Here is an 18,743-nt window from a genome sequence, read left to right as displayed (position 1 = left end):
TAACGGCCGCCGGAGACGCAAGTCGAAACACAATGAAGGTTGGTAGTTGAACGATGCTTTGCGTTCACCTTACGTATAGTTAATGGACCTGCAGTCTGGAAAGAGGTTTGCTGAATGCATGATTTGCGCTCTTGCGTAGTTTATACACCAGGCCTGTAACTACAGCTTCATTCCTGCATTGCGACATTGCGTCGTGACCGGTGTAACTGTAAACCTGTATCGACCGCGACAAGTCACGTTTGGCTCGCAAGTGACACGAGGAAAGAACTTAACCTTTCCAGTTCTGACGCTAATTAATTGTTGTTGCTTTTTTTTTTTTTCCCCCTGCGTTATTAAGGCCAGCTGTCTTTCTCAACCTCATTCGATATTTCTGTACCTCACGACATTGCTGCTGTTTCTTTTTCTTCCATCAATCTCCATATGCGCGTGACCTAAAAGTTAAAATATTTTCTTACAATTAAAATTACAAATAATTAAATAGAGATGTCACTGCGAAGTACACAAATATTAAATAAAAACTTTCTGTAGTTGTGTGATCAAAGAAGTTCATGTTTAATAATCCCGATGATTTAATTAAGTTTCTTAGGTTTCATTGTATGAGGTAAGCTATTACCAAGAATTCTGTACTCAGGAGTACTGCAAGTTCCAATAAAATATAGTTGTATTCAAATAATGTGAATATTTCTAAATAAGTAAGAAAATCTCACAAAACTAATGTCACCTAAATTCTCTTAGTCTTCAGAAATTGATCAATTTTAGGTCAGTACTATCATTACCTAAAATTCAGGTGATTTCAGTATGAAATGCATATTTTAATTTGAAATTTCCAACACTATAATTGATTTAGTACTTAATTTAAGATTTTGAAAATGCCTATTTGCAAACAGTTGTTTGAAAAGCTTTCCAATATTAGCGGCGCATATTAAGCACGATAAAAAAAAAGTCAAAAGTGATAAAACCAGGTTAACATTTCTGTAGCTCTAAAACCAAATAAATACAATGTTATTCAATAACTTCATGATTGTAAGCACACACATTTTTTAACTAAACACATTCTTTTAATAACTAACATTTATTTCAAAATAACTTTACCATCGACAGTGCAAGCTCTTTACATATTTTTTTACAAGTCTATATTTCTATATAATTATTGTACAGCGGGACTGTAAGTTTGTTTGCAGGAAATCAACTAACAAATTGCCAGACTAGTTAAACAAATTATATTTCATTTTTATGAACTTACATAAATCATGCTGAACGAACAACACAAGAACACATAAATTTGTTCGCTACCGAGGTTAGATGTTACTGCGCGTACTACACATGTTAATGACACACGAAACTACAATAAACTCGTGGAATAACATCACCTCAGTGTTAAGAAGACTGCATATAACCGCTCTACCACTCTGGTTCTGGGCTAGAGCGTCTGCCTTGTGACTTGTAGTACCCGGGTTCGCGCCCCGGCTCCTCCAAGGCGGATTGCTCAGACAAAATGGTGGCATTTTCTCTGGTATGAATACAATCCCTTGTAACAAGTCAGGCTACCAAAGAAACGGTGGGTGGAACAGAAAAAAATCTTCCAGGTGGCTTCCAAATTAGGAGCCCGTTTCTTTTCTTGGGCTCCCCCTGCGGTGGCCATTCCGGGGGTTTCTCCGGGGAAACGAAGTTTTGCAAAAATATTTTTTGTAGTTTTGTAGCGTTTTAGTTTTTAGTAACTGTAGCATTATCATTCCAACGTGTTATAAATAAAGCTCAAACAAACAATTTTATACAAAAATATTTGAATTAAGTGTGTATCAGTCATTGAGTTGTTGTATACCGATGTTGTATGTTCAACCATTTATCGATATATATTTTCTTGAAGTATTATTGACAGTTAAATTTTAGTCACAAACTATTTACCAATACCTTTGTTATGTAGTATTTTATACGTTATTGTCAAAAAAAAATATTTATATGTACATGAATTTTATTCCTAAAAATATTATTTCTAAAAAATCACGTAGTTTTCAATCAGGAAGATCGTCTTTAACACACACAGTATTATGTGTGTGTGTGTTTGTGTGGGCGCGCGTGCGCGCCAGTATAACATATAAAAAATATTATATTTACTTTCCAACCCAATATTATTATTAAAAAATTATCCATTTTAAGCCTCGTCAACAATGCGTGGTGTATATTTGTTTTAATTATCTTACAAGTAGACGCTTTGCAGTCAAATTTGCAAATGCAATTTCATGGTATTAGGTGTTCCGTAAAGTAGTAGTTTATCTCAACTACTCTTTACTATTTTTAAATGATATTCCAACTGTAATCAGAATTGTTCAAGAAAATTGCTGATGAAACAAAAAAATATAATACATGTTTGTGAAGCTATCAGCAAGATCTAGTTTTCAAGTTAACAAACGTCTTTGAATTACGATAGCATTTATTGTATAGCATTTAGTAAAAAAAAAAAAACAATTAATTAGAATTATTACATAGTAAGAAATGACATTAAACATGGTGACCACTTTTAATACCTTCAAGTTATATTGGATGCCAAGTTTTTATTTTTCACCATTTAGATAATACTATTAGTTGCACTTGAAGCTTTTAGGTCTAATTAAATTTATAACTTTCTCTGCATCAATACCTGATTGTATACTTTGTTCTTCAAATTGAACAGCTATGAAGTAGAATTTTGTGTCGTAATTTAAAATTAAATAACTAATTTTGATTGTAATAGAATTTAAAGTATGGAGAAAAAAATTTTGAATTATAAATTCCTTTTAAATATGCTACATTCCTATATATATTTATTTGCATTTTCTATTTAATAGACGTTTAATCAGTGATACACATTTTATTATATACGTTTTATTACCATTTTTGATGCTTCAGACATAATAACTCGGTTTGGATTAAGAATATCAACTTGAAATTAATTATAGAATTAGTGGCACTTTTAAAACTATTAGTAACTATAAATTTGTAAGAAAAATTTAACTCTTTTTGAATAATCTAGAAACATTCATTGGTAAAAAACTTAAGCAAAAAATTATTTAAAACTTTTATAATCTACATATTTATTTTGTAAATTTTAGTTTCTGTTTAAGATTTTTGTGAAAACCAAAGTAACCAATTATAACTAATTAGTTAATATGAACTTTATCAGTCTTTATCTATCTGTGTGTTGTGTTTTTTCGTGTTTTGTCGTATAATTTATTGTCATGTGTTTTTGTTTGTTATTCTATGTGCTTATATGGTACCTATTTTTAATGTATGTGTCATATTTCGTTTATAAGTGTCGTAAGGCACAAAAAAAACAGAATTTCAATTTGATCTGAGTTTTCAAGAAGCAGAATAATATGCTACGCATTTTATCAGAGTTTATTTTTAAAAGACTGCAAGCGTGTGCAAAGCCCACCAACATTCCATGTACAAGCCTATGTCTCCCCTAGAGTGCCTGTGCTGCTTGACCTGTGCCTTCTAGACTACACAAAAATATTTCCCTCGAATTTCAGCATCATAAAAATACATTTTTATAGACTTTAAATAATTTGATATGGATATTTAAAACCTTAATATCTGAGTTTTTAGAGTTCTATCACCTTAATAATGAAAACATTACATAAGAAAACCCTTGAATATTTGCGTTGGATTTTCACTCATTAAATAATAATCTACAATTACTTCAATTATTCTAATGTGCAAAAATGTAAATTTTATGAAGCTAGTTACATTACGATTTTATGAGTAAGGCCGTTTTACTCATTCCGTGGAATGTATAAAAAAAGGTAGGAAGAATTCCCCTTCGTCATTTTTTGGTATGGCAGTCTTCCATTATGGTACTTTTCCGTCGCCTTCGCCAAAACAGGAGGAAAAGTACGGTAATGGAAAAAAACCATATGTATTTTTTTTTAAATCGTCGAAATAAGAATACAGTGTTGCTCCCTATACATTTTTGGAAACATTTCTTTCTTCTCGTCCGCGATCTGGAAATGATTTGTTATTGCAACTATCGCCGTCAGAAGCGCTATCTGTAAGCTTTAAACTTAACTTGAGAAACAGCTAGAGGGTTGACAGCGCTATCTACCGAGTATTCTATACACTACTTCGAGAGCAATGCGGCTGTACTCTTTCCATGCAGTGAATAAGAAAGTATGGCAGAATTCCGTCTCGTCCTTTGTAATTATGGCAGTTTTCCGTTATGGTACTTTTCCGCCTTTTTCGAAGAGGCCAGGCGGAATACTGCCATTATGGTAGTCTTCCGCCTTTTTGAAGAGGCCAGGCGGAATACTTCCATTATGGTAGTCTTCCAGTATAGTTATCTTCCGCGCCCCCGCTAGACGTTAAAAAACTATTTAAACCAAAATGGCGTATTTCGGTTTCTAGCATTCTAAATTGATTTTATTTCATTATTTCGTGGGTTTTTTTCGCGTTGATTTTAAATATTATTAACCATTTAAGACCTTATTTGATGTTTTTCTGTCAGTCACAGCATGTACTCCTACTGAAAGCATGAAATCACGTGTTGTGAAGTGTAGGATTAACCGCTCGTACGTAGCCTTCGTCTTGAAACTATTTATTTTTAGTAAATCACTCATTAAATAAATGAAAATTAGGTTTTCCAAAACCCTGAAAAAAACCTGATGTTTCAATGGTTTTGGAAAAAAAAAAACCTAAATGTCATTGATTTAAGGAATGATATACTAAAAATAAATAATTTCAGGACGAAGGCTACTATACCCGAAACGTTAATAAACACGTGAGCTAGTCTTTCATCTGTTCGCATGTTGCAACTACACTTATGATACGAAACTCGGACACGAAATGCAATGTAGAATTCTTTAAAATAACGCCGAGCGTGATAAATATATAGGTACACAAATTGAGTTTTCAACTATATTTCTTGGTGCGAATGACACCCGCCGCTAGATTCGTTGTCGGAGTAGCTACGGTATCATAAGTATCATTCGATATTCAGAGCGAAATTTTAAACTACCGCCGAAATTTAAATTAAAAAACTAATAAAAGTACAAAACACTTGCAATCAGAAAAAATATGATATTGTTTTTAGGTAGAGCTGGGAACTCGGTAACTGGAAAGTAAGAAGTCGGCCTCCTATACAGGAAGCTTTTACTTTAATCATATCAAACAAAAACAGCTTAAAAAATTACCAACACACTTAACACCGTTCATTAAAAATAGACAACAGTAGTGGGTAACAGGAGCTTGCTTTTACAATAAATAAATAAGTACATAAATAAATACTGACTCAAGTATAAATAAAATAGTTAAATAAATAAATAGTTAAACAAATAAGTAAATAAAAAAAACGTATTTTTATAAGATCATTATTTAGGACTCCCTTAGTTACAGAAAATCAGACATTTACCTAGTCCTCAATTAAATAGATATGAAAATTTACATGTTCGCTTGTAATATAACAATAAGCTGCATGGAAAATCATAGTCTATTTAGCCTAACTTAGTCGCCATGTTCTCTTACTCACCGAAACGTCTCTCGCTACAGGCGGACGGGAAATCGTCTTCTGCCAGCGACACGCAGTCGGCAGGCAAAAAGCCCCAACGATGCACTCAAAAAGTTACAGAGCTTGCATATCTGTAAAATTCACGTCACCACCACAGTTTAAAAAAAAAAAAAACTTTTAACGTTCCCCGCATAGCCAAGCCTCGTGGGCCTCCATCGACGACCGACGCAATTCAAATTTCGCCCGGCAGGTCGCGACACCTACCGGCCGGAGGCAGCCTGCGCGGCGCGCGGTGCGCAGAAAGCAAACTCAGCTGAGAGGAAAACCAGGTCAGCAGTGGAACAGATTCCACGAACAAAGCGACGCTAACCGCACTGTCAGCTGACGAGTCAAACCACTATGCGATCATGCCACCCACTCCCGTAAATCCAGCCACAAGGACACGGTACTCAGCTCAGCACAACCTAAAATACCTGAGGACGGTTAACACAACATACGCTAGAAATGAATGTAAGCAAATTGAAACAACTAAATTACTGTACCGTGGCACCAAGAGAGAAAAATTTCGGCGTAACAATGAAATGTAACGACTCCAATAAAATGGAAAATGACTTGAAAAAATACTAAACCCCCGGCTTTAAACATGATTTTTGAAAAAGAATTTTTTTTTTAAATCTATAAATTTTCTATTTTGTTTTGTGAACTTTGGTTTGCGCCGTACGCCACAGATAGCACTGTGGTTACACATTTACCTTCCATGCGATTTCCGTTCCATTCACTAAATTATTCCTACCAAATTCAGTATACCGAGAGCTAAGATGTTACACATCAAAAGAACGTTACGAGTAATGCTATAAGAAGACGTAAACATAGCTTCACCCGGGTTAACTTAGCATTATTCAAGTTTGTTCGTCCATCCAAAGTTGACGGGGTAATGTTAGAAAAACCAAATTATTGATAACATTAGATTCATTGATACCTTAACTAGCTAACCTAACCTAACTTGCTCAAAAATTATACTACTAACATTACCTAGCCATTGTTGGGTAAACCAAGGTTTACACGGGTAAACGCCCTATTCTGATTTATTTGAATGATTATTCGGACTTTACCCTGCAACCTTGGATAATGCTAAGTTAACACGAGTAAACCTAGGTTTGCTTCTTTTTTCTGGCATTACCCGTAACATACTTCATTAGTTAATGCTTTCAGCGTAGGCTAGGAATCGGCATGCAAATTAGCTTTCAAACTCTGCCACCTTCAAATCGAACGTTCCGCTCCCCGAACGTTGCAATTTCGTTACAGCCGCCATCTTGAATTTCGCATCTTGAAATCAAAAGTCCCACTTTCCGATTGTCACATTTTTAGTTACGGCCGCCATCTTGAATTCTAATGTCACGACCGCCATATTGATCTGACATCACAGTCTCTTTTCTTTTTAGATTCTGACGACAGAAACGCCATCTTGTTTTTCGTCTGTTGTAGGCCACCATATTGGATAATGTCACGACCGCCATCTTGATCTGACATCACAGTCTCTTTTCTTTAGATTCTGACGACATAAACGCCATCTTGTTTTCGTCTGCTGTAGGCCTCCATATTGGACGATGTCACGACCGCCATCTTGGATACCGCCATCTTGTTTCTGCTGTTCGTTCCTGGAGAGCGCTCTGTGCACCCGTACTCGAAGCGTTCGCGCCGCGTGTTCTTCCCGCAGCCCGGAGACGAAGGGGAACGGGCTGACGGTCGTGGTGGACGCCCAGAGAGGCGCCTGGCGTCTCGCGCGGGCCTGCATCCGCCAGGTGGGCGCCTCCTTGCGCCGGGACGCCGCCTCCGTGGTCGTGCTGCGGCCCGACGCCTTCTGGGACAAGCAGCGCGTCGACAACTGCGCGCGAGCCCAGCGCGACGGCGAGGTGAGAGGGGCGAGCATGGCCCCCCGCAAGGGTGGGGCTGGGTGGACCCCTAGGTACCAGCCCAGCCCTGTTTATTTTTAAATCTTTAACTATTATAATTTTTTACAAACTGAAAAAAAAAAGTGAATATTTTTTTTCATCCAAGTAAGTTTTAGAAGATTCTACTCACCTACAGCTAATTTTATTTTTTTCTGTAACTATTTTCTATTTTATCTTAGTGTTGTGTGAAATAAATATAAATACTCGCTGTGGTTATTTTTAAGTAATATAATTTTATAAATAAAGCTTAGTTTGTACTTATACCCTGTATTTACAGGTTAAATAACATTCTACAAATAGTGTTAGGTAAGAAATAACCTTACAATTATAATGAAGCACGTTTCTGAAACATTAAGGGGGGAGGGGGGCCGTATCCGATCCTGGGTCCAAGTATGGGGTTTTTTTTTTTTTTGGGGGGGGGGGGGGGGGCGAGTTCTCTGTCCAGCCCCGCCGGGAGAGTTGCGCCACTCTCTGCTCTTCGATCCCTGGATCCAGTGATCTCAGCCAGAGAATTGCCCAAGCCGATATTCCGATACACACAAAAAAAAGGGTTTAGGTGTTGAATATGCTGCACCTGTACAGTGACCGTATTCGTAGTGCACGATAGCACACGGCCCCTCACCTTATTTTTAGGGAACAGATTTTTGTGCGTGTATGTGTATATATACATATATAGACACCACACACACACACACAAACACATACGCTCATCACTGACTCACTCACTGACTCTGTAACGTTGTGCGTGTGTGTGTGTGAGGAAGGGTAAGGAAGGTGGATAAAAGGAGAGAAATGGACCACAGCTACCATTTTAAACCCACTTACAGCGTACATGATATTGGACACATTGCTTGATATGACCTCTATATGCAATGAAATATGAAAACATATCTTTCAGTGTCTATTTCATCCCGTCGGCATATATTTTGTGACCCCAGGTTTTTTTTCCCACACCCAACTGTATGTGGCTTTGTCACGATCAGAAACTGCAAGTCATGTGAAGATGTATTTTGAATTGAATCCACAGCAATAAAGATTGCTGTATCACCAGAGAGAGTTTTGCGGGAAGTTCTTCATTAAAAACAATTTTTTGCGAAATATATTTTTTATCATTTCAAATTTAACTAGGCCTATATGAAATAATTTTCATTTGCACAATATTAAAATAAATTTAATTTTTAATGAACATTTCCAGTGTATTAAATTATAGAGTTTGTTATCTTCATCATTTTTCAACGGGAGCCTTGGGTGACTTACAACTAATGTACATTATTAAACGATAAAAAAATGTTATACCCTGAAAATCGTTAAAACTAAAATTGAGTGTTTCGGCATCCATCCTGACTCCGTAAAAGCAACTCTTTAGTAATCTCGTGTAATGTTTTTAAAAAAATGCAAGCAGAGAATTCGAAACAGAAACTCCCGACGACCTCCATTGGAAGGAGAAAGACGTCGGAAGTCTTTTTTTTAATTTCATCTTCCTGCCTTGTTCGTCAGCTCGAGGAACTGGAGTCGTCACCCCCTTCCCCCCAACCCTACGCGTTACGACCTCATTCTATTTCGAGGAAAGTTCCCGTTACTCCTCATAAAGGAGGTTGAAAGGTTCATTCCTTATGGTCTGGACCTGCCGGATCCGCTCTGGAAAGAGCCGTAATCTTCACGCACCAGCTCCTGTACACACTGTCAAGAAATTAGGTACCACTGTACATTCACACATTCCGCCTTTGGGTTATTTTCACATTTTTGTCGCGTGATTAGTAGAGACCTGTAAAATTCGCGGATCCATTTCGCGATAGGATAGAGTTCAAATACTTTTGACATTATTTTGCTTCAGAGATTGCGCCATCAGTTTATCTGAAGGACTCTGGGCCAATGAAAAATCTTTAACAGAAGAATTAGCGAATCACAATCATTCCAGTCAACAGGTGTTACGAGTGGGTAACCAATCAGCAGATGTAATTTGCACGAGTGCATAGAGGATCATGGAGTCTATCCTTTATGGATTTGAAATCGCTTATTTTACAGGTCTCTAGTGATTAGGAAAAAAAAAAAGCACTAATTTTCGTGTATTTTTACACATTCCTTGCGAAAATTACTACCGCATCGTGTCGTTTTACACGAAATGCAGTATCATCTGCGTAAACACACAACATTCTTGTAAAAAATACGTTATTTGCCGGGTAAAATGAACTCTTCTTCTGACAGTTTTACACAGCAACTTACACATCAATTTACAGCATTAAAAAAATGTAAATAACCTAACGTAACATTGACTATTGTTAAACAGCTTGAAACATCCCAAAGCTGTTTATCAGTCATTAAGTAGAGTTAGAGGAACCCAAAAATACTATTTTCAGTATTTTAATTTATTTTTTTTATAAGAGCAACTACTATAGAAAATAACCAATACATTTTTTAAGAACTCATTTTAAAATGAGTATAATATTAAAAAAAAAAAAGAATAAACATTTAAAAACATTGAATGTTGCAGATACGTGACGTCATCTCTTCATACTAAGTAAGCTCATTTAATTCGTTTACATAAATGTTGTAGACTCAGTGATCTTCCTTACAATTTTTTTCTTTCCAGATTTACTTCCCTTATTTAAAACTTCATTGTGTAAAATTTCACCAGTATGTACGGAAATTCAATTTTAAAGAGTGCGAAAGGAAAATAGGTATGGTTTTTAGAAATCTTAGGTAGACTTCTAGTTTTGAATTACAAGTGTGCAAAATTTCAGCATGCTCGGAATAAAACTTGTGAATTTGTATCCAAAAATAAGTAAACAAACATAAACTCTTTCTTATATGTATATAAAATAATCACATGTTCATGTACTTCGATTATGTTTCTAACATTTATTTTTATTATAGATAAAAATAAATGATATATGCCTACCTAGTGTAAAATAACCAACCAATGGACTAAGCTATGTATCAAAAGTAGTTACAACACTAAATACACCAAATATCAAGTAATAATATAATTTTCTTAAACTATAAGGGTTTAACCGCAACAATAAATATTATTTTAAAAAATGTTCTCAAACTGGATTTAAGCCGATAAACGTTAAATCAACAATCATGAATTTCACCGCGAAGCTAAATTCTTTTTTATTAATATCGTAATCCCATAATTACAACACATAATTTAAGTTGCAACTTTTCCTTTTTGTGACTATTTGAGTTTATAAAATGTTTGCCAGGATAAATATGCCATCACAAAGATTTATTTTAGGACACCTATACTCTGATACGTTCCCCAATGTTCAAGTAAGCTTGTGTGAATGTGTGTGTAGGTGTGTGTGTGTGTGCTACACAGGCAGACAACTTCGGCACCAACGCGCTTAGTAAGGTTTTGCTACAAAAAACCGTCTTCGAACATAAGGCAACATTCCGATTTATTATTTGCTGATAGTTATGAGCCCGCCCAACAGATAGCGACACATGTCGCATGAAACATGGTTTCAGTTTCCACTCTAAGAGTCGCACTTCTATATCTCCCTCCTTGTTCTGTGTTTCCAGCCATAATAAAAGCCCTCAACTGAAGAATAGTTGGGAAAAGAAAGGTACACTCTCAACAGCCAAAATAGCGTGGAATGCGCTGCATAGCACGTCTCACGACTTACCCATTTTCTCTTACTAAAACGTTCGATGGTACCACGTGGTTCTGCATCAACATTATAAAGCCATCCTGTACTTCCACAGTTCATCTCATAATTTCTATTCATCTTAGAGTTTATCTAAGACACTAAAAACTTTTCGCTCATACGGGCGCCCAACGCGGGGTAAATAAAACCTTGGTAATATGTGCAACAATGTGGCAATAACGCCTTGTACATGTTATTTAGAAGATTCATATTTACAGCATCTGAAGCACAGTAACTATTTGCGTATCACATATGATCTAAATAGGACTGAAAAAAAAATTTACATCAAAGAGTTTGCATGCAACACTCGGCAAATCGTTGCAATAAATTTATCTTATTCGTTATTAACCATAAATGCCATCTAGCGGCGGGCAATTAAATTCACATTTCCAACAATGCACACGAACTTTGAGCCCAGCATGCCTCCACTCGTATTTATAATACTTAACCTTTAATATTTGTAATTATCTATCAAATTAGGCGAATCGTGTTCTTGGTAAAATAATATTGTTGATTTAATACAGAGTTTCTAATATAACAGTATACAGAGACATTTCATTTATAATTTCTGCTGTCAGCGCTTCAACCTATAACCTATCTACTTATAATAAAACTGTTTGGGGTGAAATTAAATTTATAAAAGAATTAGAAAAACGCAATCTACAATCTTTGGATCTAAAAAAATATTATTTTTTAATTAAATTGTAGTCTGTTTGTTTATCTGTTTGTGCCGGCATCAATAAAAAAAACCTTTTTCCGAATTTTGATGAAAGTTTTATTAGTTAAATATTTAACTAACTTAAACACTAAGACTTATTGGCAGATTTTTTTTGGTTACGCCCTTTTGAATTTTTATACTATATTTTTCTTTTGTGGTCACTCAGTCGCACCTGTGTTTTCGTACCAAGTGCGTCTCTACACGAGGACGGGAGCAGATAGCAGTTCCCGAAACGTCGCTTGTTTAGGTTTTGGAAAACTAATGTGATTGTTTCGTCTTTTCGTTTCGTCGGTTATTTGTCTCGTTTCAACAGTTGTGCTGAATTTTTTTGGGGTTCAATATTTTTGTGCTGTCATCATTTGTGGTTTTATTTTTGTTCTCTTCTGTTTTGGATAACTATTGTGTTTGTTTCGTCTTTTCGTTTTGTCGTGTTCTTGTCTCGTTTCAACTGTTGTGCTGAATTTTTGGGGTTCAAAATTTTTCTACTATCATCACTTGTGTTGTTTTTTTTTTTTTTTTTTCCTTCTTTTAGTCCATTTTTTTTTTGTTTTTCTTTGTTTGTTGACCATATTCCTGTTATGGAATATTATGTGGTGTTTATATCCTGTTGACAACAGCAATTTTTTGCTTTATTTGTGTTTTTGTCTTTTGGTTTTTTGTTGTAGTTTTCCTCTACAGACATACATGTGCTTAGCAATGGCGTAGGCCTATGTCCAAAAGCTTTAATCAAGTAATTCACTCCCATTGCACAAATCTTTCAAAGATATCTAATTTGTTTGTGCTAAAATTATCAATAAACAGCAAAGATGAAATTTATTTTTATATATACACTGAAAGAAATTTTTGTATATTTTACAAGGAAAATCTTTGGAAACCCTGTTGCCAAGGATATTACTTGTAAAACTACAAGGCAGAGATTTGTACCATGTGCGATTTTGCAAGGCTCTGCCTTGTAGTTTTGCAAGAAATGTCCTTGGCAACAGGGTTTCCAAGAATTTCCCTTGTAAAAGTACAAATTTTTTTTTAGAGTGTATAATTTTTTTGTCAAATAATTTTTTATCGGTTCATATACAACAGAAAATGTTTTTCACATAACGGGTGCCCTGGGCGCCTTACAACGTCCTAGTTTACGTTATGGTTTTTTAAATTTAATTTATCGTTATGAGCATGGAGCTGAAATTTTTCGGTCGAATTTAGACTCATCATTAGGGGCAGCCTTTTTCGCGAAAAAAATTTGAACGCATGTTAGACTGCAACAATTTATATCCGCAAAAGCGGTTTCCTCCTTGTGATTGGCGGCCGTCTGCGGGAGAAGTAGTTGCCTTGTTTGACCGAGCCACTCAGGAGGCGTTTGCTTCCGCGCTGAATTACTGTGATTAGTTGAGACCTGTAAAATTCGCGAATTCATTTCGCGATAGGATAGAGTCCAAATAGTTTTGACATTATTTTGCTTCAGTGATTGGGCCACAGTTTATCTGAAGGACTCTGGACCAAAGAAAAATCTTTAACAGAAAAACTAGCGGATCACGATCATTCCAGTGAACAGGTGGTACGAGTCGGTAACCAATCAGCAGATGTAATTTGCACGAGTGCATAGAGGATCATGGAGTCTATCATTTAGGGATTTGAAATCACGAATTTTACAGGTCTCTAGTGATTAGTGTTTCTCGGCAGTATACATGTACCTGAAGGAAACTCACCCAATCACGAAACACAGACGATGCTATAGTGTTTTGACTTTCAACTGGTCTCGGAATCTTTTCGCGTAAAATGGTTAGTTTAGGTTAGGTCAGGTTAGGTTAGGTTAAGTTAGGTTAGGTTATGTTAGGTCACTTTACAAACTAGCCACTGTCAGAAAAATCCTGAAGGGCTGCCCATCCAAGGGGCAACAATTTTGACAACCTTTCAAGAACACCACTGTCAGAAAAATCCTGAAGGGCTGACCTTCCAAGGGGCAACAATTCAGACAACCTTTCAAAAACACCACTGTTAAAAATATCCTGATGGGCTGCCCTTCCAAGGGGGAACAATTCAGGATTATAAAATTACGAAAATAGACACATTTTAAGATACTGGAAGGGCTGCCCTTCCAGTCGCTTTACAGAAAAATCCTGAATGGCTGCCCATGCAAGGGGCAACACTTCAGACAACCTTTATTTTTTGTATATGGTTAGGTAAAACTAGCGATATTGAGAAATCTCAATTTTGTTTTTGAAACAAGTAAATCTTATTTTATTATTTTTTTTTGTATATTTTAAATTTTTTCCAGATGAACTCTTTCTTAGGAAATTACCTGTTTTTAATGTTTCGCAGAATATTTACGAAATAAACGATATAGTGTATATTTAATTGTTAAATGCTGTCTCATCTGTGTCCTTTAGTTTGACGTTATGTTTGAAATGACATCATTTTTTTTTTTTTTTTTTTTTTTTTTTAAATGGGGGACCCCCCCAGGGGGTCCACCCCGCCAAAAAATGTCTCTTTATTTTAAAAAGAGTAGTACAAGGGTTATTCCATGAAAGGGAAAATTTGAAACAATAAACAATTATAAAAAGATATATACAATATTACATACACGGCACTGGGCCCCTCCCAACACTAGAGTCCTTGGGGGCTGGTGATTTATGGTTGGTGAAGTGTTTCTTTACATGATTTGGTGAATTTGATGATGGTGTGGTGGTGAGGCCAGGCCCGTTTGGCTCGGGGCTGGCCTGTGCTGACGGCAACTGGGGTGATGTTTCGGTGGGGTGGTCATGATAGAGGTGTTGGAGTACCGTGAATCATTGGTCCCGCAGTGCATTCTTGTAGAGTTGCTGGTCCCCTGGGTTAGCCGCCGGCCCCGCCCACTGGGATGTCGTCTTCTTCATCTGCGGAGTCCTCTGCTTCTAGGTGGTCGGTCGTGAAGAGGGGTCTTCTGGGGTGTGGTGAGTCAGGGGGGGGGATCGGCATTTTGTCTGATGAGGGGGTTGAGGCTGTATGAACATTATTTAATGAATTTCTTTGTTGATTTGATGATAATGTCATGGATGTGGGGGAGTCCGGTCTGCTGCAGGAGTTGTTGTCGTGAGGTGGAGCGGGGAAGTCCCAGGATGAGTCTGGTGCCGAGGAAATATGTTCTGGTGATGGGTCGGAGGTTGAAGAGCGATGAGTGAGTCCAGTTGGGGCAGGCGTACGTGAGGTGTGACATGACGTGTGTGCGGTAAACGGTGATCCTATTTTGGAGGGAGGTGCCAGAGGTAGGCCGGAGGACTGGGGCGAGCTGTCCCATGACTGCCCTGGCTTTGGTGCGGATGTTGTCGAGGTGTGGTATGAAGGTGAAGGATGCATCCAGTGTGAGTGACTCCCAGGTATCTGATGGTGGGCGACCAAGGGATGGTGTGTTGGTTGATTCTGGGGGGGTGGTCCTTGTGTGGGTGATAACGGGAGAAAAGGATAGCCTGTGTTTTGGTGTGGTTCAGTCCGATGCCGTGCGCAAGGAATTGGGTGTTGAGGGAGGTGAGTCCTCGGCTGAGGCGATCCCTGAGCAGCCCCTCGGAGACGGAGGCGGCGATGAGGCAGGTGTCGTCAGCGTACTGAACGAGGTAGGTGCCGGGAGGAGGAGTGAGGTCGGAGATGTGTAGGGTGAAGAGGATGGGACTCAGGATGGCACCCTGAGGGACGCCAGCCTGGATGGATCGGGAGTCTGAAAGGATGTTCTCTACTCTCACCCGGAAGGAGCGATCCTCCAGGAAGGAGCAGAGAAGGCGGATGAGGTGCGGGGGGATCGCTGTGGCAGAGAGGCGGTGGAGAAGTTGAGCGTGAGGGACGGAGTCGAAGGCTCGGGCGAGATCTAGGAGAACCATGCCCGTGTGTTGCCGCCGGGAGAAGCCCTGCACCACCAGCAGCTCCACCCGGGCAATGGCGTGAGAAGTTGAGTGGTGTGGTCTGAAGCCGAACTGATGAGAGGGTAGGAGATTGTGGGTCGAAATGACGAGGAGGAGGCGCTTTAGGATGGTCCTTTCCGCAACCTTGGACAGGATGGGGAGGAGGGAGATTGGTCGGTAGGATGATGGGAGGGTCGGTGGCTTTCCAGGTTTGGGGATGGGGCAGACGATGGCTGTCTTCCATGAAGTGGGGAAGTGGCAGTGTATGAACATGGCATTGATGAGCTTGGTGAGGAAGACGATGGCGTGCCGGGGTAGTTGGCGCAGAAGTGGGGTGGGGATTGAGTCTGCGCCAGGGGCCGCAGAGAGACGGAAGTGGGATATCGTCGCCTTCAGTTCCCTGGGGGTGACCAGGGGGAAGGGAGGAGTGTCTGGAAGGGGGGGAGAGTGACATGGTGGGAGAGGGGGGATGATTCATCGTCAGAGGAGTCAGAGGAGAGTGAGTTGTTGGTGGCTGAAGCGAAGGTGGTTTGCAGGTAGGCGGCCACCGCCTCTTATCTCTCCTTGGCGGTTTCCGCCACCCCTGCGGGAGTGGTGATGGGCGGGATGGTCGATGGGGTGGCTTTGAGCCTTCTGAGGTATGACCAGAGGGAGCCGGTGGTTGTGGAGAGGGAGGCGAGACGCTGTGTTTCCTGCCGGGCTCTCCACTCCGCCGTCAGCCGGCGACACCAGCCCCGCAGCAGGAGGTACACTCTCCTGCCGAACGGGGATCTGGTGTCCTGCCAGCGAGCGCGGAAGCGGTTCCGGAGGGACAGAGCGTCTCTGATGGTCTTTGGGAAGGGGATGATGAGGGAGCGTGGTGGTGTCATAGGGACATGTGAGTGGGCAGCGTCCGATATTGCACGGGTGAGGGTGAGGGTGTTGGCGTCAATATCGGCTGGTGAGTTGAAGGGGGTGGTGAGGTCGAGGGATTGGGAAAGGGTGTTCTGGAAGGAGAACCAATCCGCTTTCTGGAAGTCGAAGCGGGGGAGGTGGGGGTTGGTGTGTGGTAAGTAGTGTAGTGAGCCAATGACAGGGATGTGGTCTGAGGTGCCGGTGGTGATGGTGCGGAGGTCTGTGATGAGGGGGAGGGCCGAGGATAGGGCGAGGTCGATGATGCTGGGGTGCCTGTTCTGCTGGGCTGGGTAGAATGTAGGGGTGGGGGGGGCATGAAGGGTGAGATGGGAGGTGCGGAGAAGCTGGCGGAGTGAACTGCCCCTCCTGTTGGCAGTCGTGCAACCCCAGAAGGGGTGTGTGGCATTGAGGTCCCCCGCAAGCACGACGTGCGCGTCGAGCCTGCCGAGGGCCACAATGTCAGCTGTGGGGAAGGGGTGCTGTGGGGGGAGGTAAAGGGATACAATGGTGAGGGCGTATGGGCCTCCGTGGAGCCGCACAGCGACCGCCTCAGCCGCGGGGGAAGTTTGGATGTGGCGGCGGTGGTGGGAGATTCGGGAGTGGAGCAGCAGTGCCACCCCCCCTCCCCGACCATCCCGGTCAGAGCGGTGGGCGGCGTAGCCGGGGATCTGGAGTTGGTCGGTGGGGGAGAGCCAGGTTTCTGAAAGGAACACGACATCGGGGGAGTGGGTTTGGAGGAGTTGGAGGAGGTCGGTTAGTTTAGGAAGGAGGGAGAAGGTATTCCAGATGAGGATTCTGAGGGGTGGGGGAGGATTCATTCAAAGAACGAGAGGAGAGCTTGGAGGAGGACTTCGAATTTTTCGGTTTTGGTGGAGGCTTGGGAGAGGGCAGTCATGGTGCGGCGGATGATGGGTAGATAGCTCTTTACCCAGGAGATGATGGTGTGGAAGATTTCGGCGAGTGAGGAAGCATCTGTGGAAGCAGGGGCAGGGGGGTTGTTTGTGGGGGCCGGGGAGGTGTTGGCTGGTGGAGTGAGGTGTGGTGTGGTGGTCGTATGCGGTTGTGTCCAGGCATTTCCCTTGAGGGGGGGGAAGGACCGGGCTGAGGTGATGTTGGGTGGAGGGGGGGGTGCAGCGGTGGTGGTGGGGGTGTCAGCCTTGGTGCGGAGTGGGTGGCGTTTTGCGTAGGCGATGAGAGTGGGGCATTCAGGTGAGGTGGCGATGTGGGCCCCCTTGCAGAGGCAGCATCTCTTCTTGTCGGGGCCGGCAGTGCACTCCCGGGACCAGTGCTCCCCGGCGCACTTGAAGCACCGGACAGTGCGCTCGCACAGGCTGGAGGGGTGGCCGGGGGTCTGGCAGCGGTAGCACTGCGGAACCCTCCCGGATCCACGGTACTTCTCTACCCTGACCACCCAGCCGCCAAGGTTTCTCATTTGGAGGAGTTGGGGTGCCTCCCCCAATTTGTTGGTGGACACCAAGAAGGGCTTGGTGTCCGCGTCAGGCCCCATCCTCAGGGGGGTCACGGTGGAGACAGGGTAGCCATCATGGAGTAGTTGTTCTTTGAGTTCGTCGGCAGTCGTCGCAAGTGGTAGTCTTTTGATGACTACCCTGTCGCACTTTTCGTCATCTCGTCGTCCTGTGAATGGCTGGTAGCCTCGTTGTTTTAGTGAGTTGAAGAGCGTTGTGTGGTCGTGTTCGTTTGTCGTGTAGAAAGAAGTCTTGTCCTTGATGCTGGTGATGGTGAGGTTACCAGTCAATTGTTTTTGGAGTCGGGCGGCAGTCAGGAATGGTTGTGCGTGGGCTGGGACAATGCAGGAGATGGGTGGCATTCTGGGCTGTGGGGGTGGGCGGTTTTGGGATGGGGCGGGGGCGGATGAGGTGGAGGCCTGTTGATGGTCCTTTTTGACTGTCTGTCTCCGTTGTTGTTGGTGTTGTGGTGTTTGTCGTGCTTTCGTCGAGGGAGTGGGGGTGTCGTCAGCGTCGTCAGCGTCCAGTTGAAGGTTGTCGGCGAATCTGTTGCTGGTGGCGATGGTGGAGGCGACAGATGAAGAGGAACCCAGCGATTCCTTCCTGGCGCGTTTGATGACATCATAAGACACTAAAAACTATTCATATATAATTGGCGCCCAACGCGGGGTAAATAAATTTTATAACCTTGGTAATATGTACAACAATGCGGCAATAACGC

The 18,743-nt window shown here is 41.1% G+C and overlaps 1 protein-coding gene across 1 annotated transcript in view; it reads left to right on the top strand.

Moving 5' to 3' along the window:
• The window catches only part of LOC134538266 (titin), a 381,555-nt gene that overhangs the window by 37,732 nt on the left and 325,080 nt on the right, over nt 1-18,743 (top strand). The window contains exon 3 of the mRNA XM_063379427.1: nt 7,197-7,392. Within this exon, the coding sequence (XP_063235497.1) occupies nt 7,197-7,392 (196 nt within the window). The remainder of the gene's footprint in view (nt 1-7,196; nt 7,393-18,743) is intronic.

The sequence above is a fragment of the Bacillus rossius genome, chromosome 13, assembly GCF_032445375.1.
Source record: "Bacillus rossius redtenbacheri isolate Brsri chromosome 13, Brsri_v3, whole genome shotgun sequence".
Taxonomy (NCBI): Eukaryota; Metazoa; Arthropoda; class Insecta; order Phasmatodea; family Bacillidae; genus Bacillus; species Bacillus rossius.
Note: the sequence above shows the minus strand (reverse complement) of the source record. Positions and strands in the feature narration are given on the sequence as shown.